This window comes from Rhinolophus ferrumequinum, chromosome 22 (genome assembly GCF_004115265.2).
Source record: "Rhinolophus ferrumequinum isolate MPI-CBG mRhiFer1 chromosome 22, mRhiFer1_v1.p, whole genome shotgun sequence".
In the NCBI taxonomy this organism is placed as follows: Eukaryota; Metazoa; Chordata; class Mammalia; order Chiroptera; family Rhinolophidae; genus Rhinolophus; species Rhinolophus ferrumequinum.
Window position 1 is genome coordinate 29,499,166 of NC_046305.1, and position 11,625 is coordinate 29,510,790.

Sequence of the window (11,625 nt, forward strand, 5' to 3'; positions counted from 1 at the left end):
AATATTTTAGACTTTGTGAGCCGTATAGTCTCTATTATAACTACTCAACTCTGCTGTTGTGGAGAGAAAGTAGCTACTGATAATTTATATGAATGAGCATGGACACGGTCCAATACAATTTCATTATGGATGCTTAAATTTGAATTTCATGTAATTTTTATGTTTAATAAAGCATTCTTCTTCTTTTGATTATTTTCAACCATGTAAAAATGTAAGAAATATTCTTAGCTCATTGACTGTACAAAAGCAAGTGACAGATTGGATTTGACCCATGAACCATGGTTTGCCAAGCCCTGAATTAAATGAGTTGTATAGCATATTGCTCACTAAAATTCTCTATTTCATGTGGCATGTCTTCTGCTTTTCTCTGTTTTGCTTAATGGCTTAATTATGTTTTTCTTTTTAGAGATACCATAGGTGTGAGTGAGGAGACACTAAAGGAGTTTAGCACAACCTATAAGTGAGTATAACTTTGTAGTTGATTGGTTCTTTGTTTTTCGGTCCACTCACATTTAATTTCCAAATAACAACTTTTCCTTCAGTGTGGCTTTATAGGATCTTAAATGAAGATCTAGCTATGTTATTCAGCTTCAAGTTCTGGCTTGAAATATGTCTATAAGATTCCTGGACTTCAGAAAATACATTTCTTTTGTGTTCAACATTTTATGCTTTTGCCTCCATTTATTTTCCTCCATTTCTTATAAATGTAGAAACATAAGCAAGCTCTCCACTCAATTCTCTGATAATATTATGTCACGTTAATAAAGCCCCAGCTGACGCAACAAGAACTGTTCTTTTCTGTTGTAATCTGGTTCTCTTTTGAACTTAATAAAATGTTTTTATTCTTTAGACAATTTGATGAGAATTTGACAGGGTCCTTGAGTCACAAAGATTTCCGGTCCTGCCTGAGAGGACTCAATTACTACTTGCCCATGGTGGAGGAAGGTGAACCTGAGCCCAAGTTTGAGAAATTCCTGGATGCTGTCGACCCAGGGAGGTAGGAAGTAGGCCAAGGGCCAGACCGGAGCAGGGAATGGGTCTTGGAAGGACAAGCACAGAAAGTAAAATGATCCATAAAACATGAAATTGGCTCATCTTGAAAATAAGAAGATGCAGATTACCATAAATGAATTGGACAGCTTTTGGTGCTCTTCCAGGATTAGATCAGAAGTTTATGGCACTAACTCCAACTCAGGCATAAGCTCTGCAATTTGGTCAATTCCTGGTTTATGTTTGACGTATGAATTTCAGTTGGTTCTGAGAATGGAACCTGAGAGAAGAGTCCCTGCATGTGTGTAAGGTCCTATGGATGACTGACTCATGGGGGTGAGGTTGTTGTGTGCTTGTGAGGGTGTAGTAGTCATAGAGGGATCACATTATTGTTAGGGACTAATTCTTTCTAATACCAAGACCAAAGAAGACCAGAAATAGAGGTCTTCAACTCCAGTTGTAGTGCTTGAGGTACCTAGATACTGGTGCTGATGGGAAATCCCCAAATTCGATGTAGTGTGTCAGGCTGAAAGACTCATAAGGAAACAGAGGCTGGAACTTAGGAAACTGTTTATTTGGCATGAGGAGGAGGATCGAATAAAGATTACAGTCTCAGAGAGCTGAGTTGGAATAGGCACTTGGAAAATCCGTCTTTCCTCCGTCTCTGGGACACTGAGTAGGATGAGAAAGGGGCCTGCCTTCTTTTCTGGCTGTTGAGAAGACACAGTTCCTGATTCATTTCTCCCACAGGAAGGGTTATGTCTCACTGGAGGACTATACTTCATTCCTAATTGACAAGGAGTCAGAGAACATCAAGTCCAGCGATGAAATAGAGAATGCTTTCCAAGCCCTGGCAGAGGGCAAGGCCTATATTACCAAAGAGGACATGAAGCAGGTCAGAATTCAATTGCATATACTCTCATCATAATCTAGACTTTGTTCATCTCAGGCCTGGTTGCCTACTATAGGCACCTACCCTCCTCCCACCTCTTTTTTATTTCAGATATCATCTTGCTTTAGATATCGTTTGCTTTTGTCTCCATTTCATGTCATGATCAAAACCCACAGTCAATCTCTAATGATTATCAGGGTCAATTCCAAACCTGAAACTCAGTTTTCAAAGGGATTTCTTTTCCCATTTATTTAATAATCCAAATTTATGAAATAGAATAGTGTAGTGAAAGTGAGATGGGATTCTTCAGGTAAGAGCTAAATTGAAGAGATTAGTTGGTCTTATTCATTAGAAATTATAGATTTATGAGAAAGTATGTGATATGAACAGGGCTGGCTTCTTCTTCCACAGTTTCTCCACCCGCTGGGTGTAATGCATACTGGAAGCTCCAAGGAACCAGGTATTTTGAATCCCTATCACCTAATCTCTTTCTTTTTATGTTTCAGGCCCTAACCCCAGAGCAAGTATCATTCTGTGCATCACATATGCAACAATATGTGGACCCACGGGGCCGAAGCCACCCTGCAGGCTATGACTATGTTGGCTTCACCAATTCCTACTTTGGCAACTGATAAGCAGCTTTTCCTGGATCATATAAAATATTGGTGTGATGGGAAGTATCGGGGGATGAAGGAGACAGGCAAGTACAGAGGGTGGAAAGATAGTACTCTGTGTGTGTGTGTGTGTGTGTGTGTGTGTGTGTGTGTGTTTATTACATTTATTGCAGGACCTGAAAAAAATCTCAACCTTGGGAGATATAAGGCATTAATACAGTTGGAGGAGAGGGACCATGGGCTTATTTTGTACGAAACTAATTTCATCTGAGGGGTGTTAAGTTCTCTATTTTTTATTTATTGGGTTCTATATGTCTTTATTATTGTTTTGTTCTGATTATAACATAAAGTTTTCATTTTAGAATTGTACACTTGAAACCTATGTAATTTTACTAACCGTTGTCACCCCAATAAGTTAAATTAAAAAAACTTTTAAGTATTTTTAATAGGGCAATGTGAAGTAAAACGTTACTGACTCAGTTGGGCGTCTGTATTTCTGAGCACTGTACTATCATCTAAATTGTGCAGCTAATTGCATTGTAAATAAGGGCCATTGAAGAGTAGATAAGTAAAATCCAAGATGATTTACAAACAAGTTCTCTTGAGCTTTGTAATGTGTTTAAATTCTTACATTTGAAAATCAAGCTATTTGATAGCCTGAGGAATCCCAATATTTTAATCTGTAAAATGGAGCCATACAGAGAAGACAAACATAGCACCTATTCTCTTCTTAATCTGTTCTTTTTTCATACTTCTCTATTAGAATGGATGTCATTAGCCTCAGAATGGCAAAATTCCTGCAAAGGAGGGCTTCCTTTTGTCCTCCATGTCCCGAAATTTCCTCTTAAATTTTAATGTGATAAAAAGAATATTTGTTTTGATTTACTTCCGTCTTCTATTAGTATAAGAGTCAGTAGAATTGCTTATAAAATTAAGAATTAAGGGGGGTGGTGGAAAGAAGAGGTGGTGCTATCTCTAAAGAATTTTTAGCCAGTTTTGGTCTGAACAGGTTCATATGCTGACATTCTGTCCTGACTTGTAAAAGTTGATAATGTCATTTGCTGGTGAGAATTCTTAGGTCATTTCTTTGATTTGTGTGAAACTTCTAGTTTCTCCACCTCCCCATCCATATATATTACCACTTGATTATTATCTTAAGTCTCAATCTCATTCACTATATAGAAATTAGTTCTTCCTTAGTCAGGGATAAATTCTGTCACAAAAGCCATTTGAAAGAATTTTGGTTAAAACTAAAAACCTATCTGTGTTGCTAATAATGTATAAATGTTTTTACTGATTTTTGCTTAAACAATGGGATAATGTGGAATATGACAATCAATAAGTAGTATGAAGAACATGCGGTATATATATATATATATATATATATATATATATATATATATATATATATATATATATATGGATATATATATATATATATATATATACAATGAGATACTATTCTGCCATAAGAAAAGATGAAATAGTGCCATTTGTGACAACATGGATGGATCTTGAGATTATTATGCTAAGCAAAATAAGTCAGACAGAAAAAGTTGAGAAACACTTGATTTCACTGATATGTGGTATATAAAACTGAAAACAACAAAGGAACAAGACAAACAAATAAAGAAACAAAAACTCATAGACACAGACAATAGTTTAGTGATTACCGGAGGGTAAAGGGGGAGGGCATGGGAGATGAGGGTAAATGGAATCAAATATATGATGATGGAAGGAGAACTGACTCTGGGTGGTAAACACACAATGTGATATGTAGACGATGTATGACAGAATTGTACACCTGAAACCTATGTGACTTTAATCATTGTCACCACAATAAACTTCAATTTAAAAAACTAAAAGTGTTCATAAATATCTAAACTATCTGATTATGAATTACCAAAAATGGTTACAGTTGAAAAAAAAAGCAAAGTCCAATAAGACATCAAAAACAAGTATCATTTAATATCATATTTACCAAGTATGTAGAATCTAAAAAATGTGGCTTGTAATATATAACCAAAGGCAAAGGTGAGTATGGTTCCATTCTTCCCTCAACACCTACAAAGCATCTGCAGAGCCTAAATCAGATTATTAAACATATGGTGGGTCAAGAAATGCTCTTAATTTGCAAACAACCATTAACACCATCTTATAAAAGAGATTGGGTAGTACAGAGGCTAGAAAAGATAATATTTATCTGAAGAATCAACAAAATGCTATAAGAAGATGACATTGTCAGAGTTACATACTTGTACAGCTCCTTCTAAAATAAGATTCTGGCCACCTATGCACTCAAGCAAAGCATGGTAATATGGGAATCAGCATTCATAACTTAATTGGGGAATATAAATATTCAACATAATATTGTAACACTTAGAAGTTATATCAAATTTCCCTCTTCGTTTCAAGGTTAAGTTTCCCCTAATTGATACTCATCTTTTCTTGACCTTCTGTTCACTTAATTTAAATTGGAATCCCTGACTTATTCTTACTAATTCTCTACTATACAACTTATAGATCGGAGCCTGCCTCTGAGTCCCTGCCAAATGGCCATATCTCTGATTTTCTTTCATTATTCCTACTGCTTGGTTAGGTCTCCAACTCTTCCACTCCTACAGAATACTTCCTTTTATTTTTTATGGTTCTGTCTGATACCAAACATTTGCTTGGAAGCCATCTGATTCTTCTTTCCTATAGCTTGGTCCATTTCCCAGTATTTAATCCTCTCAAATCTCTGGATGTAGGTCCATATTCCTGCCTTCTCCAGTCAGACACTGTGCCAGATAACACTTTACTATTCTTTTCCTGGTTATATTATGAAATATAAGATACTGGACACTGCTGCACAACTATGCAATAAATAAGGCACCCTTAAGTGATACTGTCTAGAATCTTCAAATAGTAATAGATAGTTATATTGAGTGCTTTATGTATGGCAGACTCTGATCTAAAGATTTTATATTAATCTTTACCCAGAAAGCCCTATAAAATAGATACTGTTATCATTTCATTTTTCAAGTGAAAAATGGAGGCACAAAAATGTTAAGAACCTTTTCCTAGGCCATACATCTAAACAGTGGCAAAACTAGGCTTTAAATGCAGGAAGTCTGATTCTAAAATCTCTGGTGTTAATTGGTTCTTTAAAAGACCATGAATTGGGCATATCTGGTCATGTTCACATCAAAGGAACCTCTGTTTCCCTGTGTGTACGTGTGTGTACCTGAAAGGAGGGTTTATTCTTTTTGAGCACATTGTCATGTTTTCAATCAAAGGAAGGAATTTGAATCACTTTAGGGAAATTTTGTAAACTATTTCTGCCTGTTCCCACCACAAATCAATTGTGTCAAGGTCTATAGTGATTGGCTCCTAGAAACATCTCTTCTGAAAAATCCCACCACGTGATTTTTATACCCTTTCATCCTTAAGACTCATGCTTTTGAAACTTAGGTAGAATTTTGAGTATTAATTAGCAATTCTTGGAACATCATTAACCACCGTTGCACAGAGTGCATTTAGTGAGTGTTATGCTAGATGGACTGGTTCGATTTTGGAAATTAATTTGCTCAAAAGCCTTAGTGCAATGAAGTATTACTTCTAGCTTATAGTGAAAAGCATTCTGGAGTACATAGCCTTTTCCCCCTCACGCATGCCCTTTTTGCCATCTAATTTAACTACTTCTCTACAATCTGTTCTCTTATTTGGGGTCTAGCTTCCTTCTTCCCAAATTTAGTTTCCATAAAATTCTAACTAGAGAAATTGTTTTTTCCCTGAGACCATGGAAAAATATGAATTTCTATCTGAAAAAAAATTTCCCAATATAAGTTCTCCCCTATCTCTCAAGTCTTATCCTACTTCTAACTCATTGCTAAATCATATGAATTCTACAGTTTCAAAATCTGTTATGTTTGTAAATTCCTTCAGTTTCCAATACCACTCACTATGTTATGGTCTCTTTGCTTTTCTTTAGCATGATGACAATGGATTTCTTACAGATCTCCTTCCCTCTGTTTTCTCCCTACTGAGATCCATCATTGTCTCTATGCCGTATTAATCTTGCTAAGTCATTTCCCAGAGGCCACTCTACTCTTTGCTCAAAGTTTTACTGTGTCTTATCTCCCACTGCCAAAAGGATCAAGTCTGAAGCAAGGTATCCAAACTGCTGTCCACGAAGAAGTCTTAACCCAAGCTAACTTATCAGAATCATTTGTGAGATATTTTTAGTCCCTCTGGACACTCTGAAACAAGCATATATTGTCTTTCCACTGACACTTTAGTTATTCTGTTCTTTTTTCTTAGAATATACTTTCTTCCCACTTTACTGTATTCAAAACTCACCCATTCTTTAGGACCATGTTTAAGTACTATCTTAGAAATGAAAACTTCTCTGATCTCCACCAAGAATAATCTCTCCCTAAACAAAGCTAGTGTCAATTTGCATTATCAATAGTAGCAGCTGACATTCATTGGAAAATTATTATTATCCAGGTATTGTGCTAAATTATTTACATGCATGATCCTATTTAGTCAACAATGCAAAACTATGAAATTGCAACCATTTTACAGATGAGGACGTTGAAGCTGAGAAAGCTTAAGTAATTTAGCCAGGATCACACATTAAGTTTCAGAGCCTGTATTCAAACTCCTACCTGAAAGCTGCATGAATTAATTACAGCTTTACTTATCCCTAAGAATGTCTGGCACCACGCATGACATACTGTAGGTGGAAAGTGAAATAGGCACAATACGGTAATTCCGTCAGAGATACTATCCATGCTAGGGTGTGGTCCAAGTGAGGAGGTCCTTGACACCCAAGATTATAAGTCCATTAGAGAGCAACAAAAATTATCAAAAGAAATGAGGGACAAATATATTTTCTGAAATAAAATCTACCCAAATAGGAGAACTAATTAAAAGGAAGAGGGTGAAGTAATGAGACAGAGATAGAGAGGATACTATATAAAAAGATGAAAGATATCCAGTGATAGCAAGAGAAAATAACCTACCTTTTCATTTAGCAAACCATTTAAACTAAATGTCAAACTGATAGTCACTGAGTTTCAGATCTTGGAAAAATATTATATGTTGAATAGTCTAATTATGTAATTATTTTAGAAATCACTACAGGATCCCTGATAGGGCCCCAGCCAATTCTGCTTTGAACTTGAGCACTCTAAACTCCTCTCATCTTGTTCAGATCAGTTAGAAATTTCTTAATGAGTTGGGTTTCAGTAAGTAGGGGTGGCATCTATTAGACTGAAAGTAAAAATTCAGATTCTGAGCTCAGTGTGAGTTAAGCACAATGAATAGAGCTGGAAACCTTGCCTCTGCATCTCTTTGCAACCCTGAGGGAAGTGCAGAAGGAGACAGGTGGAACTCTTCCAGGGTCTTGATGGTATAACAGCTTTGGTATGAGGCTCTGAATACCTGGCCCATTGTCCTGGGTATGTGGTCTATGTCCAGTCTATGTAGAGGAGATGGTCCCACTGGGATAAAGGGTAGCCTTTATCATTTACCGAGTAATCTCCCTTGGAAAGCACTTCTCAGAGCTGTCTGCACAGCCTGGTTCCTTAGACTATATACAATAAGGTTGAGGAGAGGGATCACCACAGTATGGGTGACAGCAATAAGCTGATCATTCTCAGGAAAGTAACTGGAGTTGGGCTGCAAGTACATGAAGGAGGCACAGCTATAGTGAACAATGACCACTGTGAGGTATAAGGCACATGTGGAGAAGGACTTCTTCTGCCCCTCCATGGAGGGGATCCTCAGTATTGCTGCCAGTATGTAGGCATATATAATGGTGATGAAGGAAAAGGAGACCAGGAGGACCAGCAAGCTGAGGATGCAGATCCCCATTTCACTCAGGCCTGTATCCCCATAGGCCAGGCTTAGCACTGGTGACATGTCACAGAAAAAGTGCTGGATCTCATGGGAGCTGCAGAATTGGAGGGGGAAAATAACTAGTGCATTCCCAAATCAAAGAGATATCCACTCAGGAAGGAGATGTCAACCAACTGGGTACAGAATGTAGGATTTATGTGGCTGGCATAGTGCAGTGGGGCACAGATGGCCACATATCTGTCAAAGCCAGAAGGAAGCAATTGGTACAAGCCCACGAGGCAGAGAAGAACATATGGACAGCACAGCCCACATAGGAGATGGCCTGATACCCCATGACCAAGCCAGAGAGCATCCTGGGGATGATGCCCAAGGTGTAGCCAGTCTCAGAGAAAGATAGGAAAGAAAGGAAGAAGTACATCGGGGTGTGAAGATGGCAATCCAGCCAGATGACTATGATAATGAAGATATTGCTGGTCAGGGTGACAAGATACAGAGAGAGGAACAATGCAAAGAGCAGGAATTGCAGCTCCCCAAAGCTGGAGGAGCCCAGGAAGACAAAGCCCTTCCAGGAGTTTGCATTGGTCTGGCCCATTCTGAGTGACATCTTTGATAGGTTTGCTGATTCCTTCCACCTTGTCAGTAGATGCCTAGTTTCTTTGGAAGGCAGGATGATGTGGATTGTCATTCTTTTTTCCTGTTGTAACTCGAAAAAGAATTTCTGATTTAGACAGCAACCAAGCAAGCTTCAGAAAGTTATTTGTTACATTAGATACACAGATTTATGGATCCATTCTCTCATACACTTATGTGCATACACACAAAGATGCACAATTATGCAGATGTATGCTTGCAAACACATACATGATATACACATGCAGGCACATACATACGTGCATGCTATATGCAAAACACTCACATAATTATGCTAATGTCACACAATCAAAAATATGCATTGTAATTTCACCATTAATGACCATATCCACAAATATATCAGTCATACATATACCTTATAAATGCACATATATTCAGATTACACATAAATATGTAGCCATGTGCACCACACCTATATTTATACCAACACCAGGCATATACTGCTACATAAGAATACACACGTGGACAGATTAACATTGCCTGTTAGAATGTGAGGTGGAAAAGAGGCAACCAACCAAATGGGAGAAGATTTTTGCAAGCAACGCCTCCAATAAGGGGCTAATATCCAAAATATATAGGGAACTCGTACAACTCAACAACAACAAAACAAACAATCCAATTGAAAAATGGGCAGAAGACCTGAATAGACATTTTTCCAAAGAGGACATACAGATGGCCAATAGATATATGAAAAGATGCTCAACATCACTAATCATCAGAGAAATGCAAATAAAAACCACAAGGAGATATCACCTCACACCAGTTAGAATGGTTGTCATCAACAAGACAAATAATAACAGATGTTGGAGAGGATTTGGAGAAAAAGGAACCCTCATACACTGTTGGTGGAAATGCAGATTGGTGCAGCTGCTATGGAAGGCAGTATGGAGGTTCTTCAAAAATTAAGAATAGAATTAGCATATGACCCAGCAATCCCCCTCCTGGGTATCCACCCAAAAAATCTGAAAACATTTATCCGTAAAGATATATGTGCTCCAATGTTCATTGCAGCTTTATTTACAGTGGCTAAGACATGGAAACAGCCAAAGTGTCCTTTGATAGATGATTGGATAAGTAAGATATGGTATAAATACACAATGGAATATACTATTCTGCCATAAGAAAAGGTGAAATAGTCCCATTTGTGACAACATGGATGGATCTTGAGATTACTATGCTAAGTGAAATAAGTCAGACAGAAAAAGTTAAGAACCATATGATTTCACTGATATTGGGTATATAAAGCTGAAAAAACAAAAGAACAAGACAAAAAAATGAAGAAACAAAAACTCATAGACACAGACAATAGTTTAGTGGTTACCAGAGAGTAAGAGGGGAGAGGTGTGGTAAATGAGGGTAAAAGGGATCAAATATATGGTGACGGAAGGAGAACTGACTCTGAGTGGTGAACACAAAATGTGATATATAGATGATGTATTACAGATTTTTACACCTGAAACCTATGTAACTTTACTAACAATTGTCACCCCAATAAACTTTAATTTAAAAAAAAAGAAAATTACAGACCAATATCTCTGATGAATACAGATGCAAAAGTCCTAAACAAAATTCTAGCAAATTGAATGCAAAGGTTCATTTAAAAGATTATACATCATGACCAAGGGGGTTCATTCCAGGGGCACAAGAAGGTTCAACATATGCAAGTCGATCAATGCGATACACCACATTAGGGTTTCTGGGAGGGAATTTCCGCCCGTTCTCAGGAATTTTTTTCGCTTTCCCGGTCCTGAATACCAAGATACAAACTGTTTTCTGTTCTCCATGATGAATCATTTCCACAAAGTGACAGCAAATACCACCAAGCACATGGGTTCAAGGAGCCAATTTTCCCGATTTCCTGACCAACTTTTCTCGGGATTCGGGAATGGAAAAGTGAAAAAAATAATCCTGATAATGGGCGGGAATTCCTGCTCAGAAACCCTAGCGATAAATAGGAAAAATGTCTAAGAGATACATTTATTTCCCATTGGGGATATTACTGGGTTCAAGGAGCTAATTTTCCCGATTTCCTGACCAACTTTTCTTGGGATTTGGGAATGGGAAAGCGAAAAAAATTCCCGAGAATGGGTGGGAATTCCCACCTGGAAACCTTACACCACATAAACAAAATAAAGGACCAAATCATATGATTATCTCAATAGATGCAGAAAAAGCATTTAACAAGATACAACATCCATTTAAGATTAAAACACTTAATAAAAAGTGTATAGATGGAGAATACCTTAACATAATAAAGGACACATAAAACAAACTCTCAGCTAATATTATAATTAATGGTGAAAAACTGAAGCCTTTGCTCTATGGTCAGGAAAAAGAGACGGCTGTCCCCTATCACCACTGTTTTTCAATGTAGTATCAGAAGTCTGAGACAGCAATCAGGCAAGAGAAAGAAACAAAAGGCATCAAATCGGGAATGAAAAAGTTAAATTGTCACTTTTTGGAGATGACAACGCTATGTATAGAAAACCCTAAAGACTCCATGAAAAGCCATTAGAAACAATAAACAAATATAGTAAAGTTGCTGGCTACAAAATCAACATACAAAAATCCATTGCATTCCTATATACTAACAGTGAAATTTCAGAAAAAGGAATAAAACAGAAACAATTC

The 11,625-nt window shown here is 37.2% G+C and overlaps 2 protein-coding genes across 2 annotated transcripts in view; one reads left to right on the plus strand and one right to left on the minus strand.

The window, feature by feature from the left end:
• Window positions 1-3,883, plus strand: part of SPTA1 (spectrin alpha, erythrocytic 1) — a 115,065-nt gene extending 111,182 nt beyond the window's left edge. The window contains exons 49-52 of the mRNA XM_033093192.1: window positions 407-460; window positions 851-997; window positions 1,741-1,885; window positions 2,389-3,883. Coding sequence (XP_032949083.1) covers window positions 407-460; window positions 851-997; window positions 1,741-1,885; window positions 2,389-2,514 — 472 coding nt within the window. The 3' untranslated portion in view covers window positions 2,515-3,883. The remainder of the gene's footprint in view (window positions 1-406; window positions 461-850; window positions 998-1,740; window positions 1,886-2,388) is intronic.
• A 4,124-nt stretch (window positions 3,884-8,007) lies between these two features.
• LOC117015464 (olfactory receptor 10Z1-like) lies at window positions 8,008-8,935 on the minus strand. The gene is given in 3 exon segments (XM_033094170.1): window positions 8,008-8,468; window positions 8,471-8,593; window positions 8,596-8,935. Coding segments are annotated over 3 exon segments (924 nt in total).
• Between the last annotated feature and the right edge of the window lie 2,690 nt (window positions 8,936-11,625).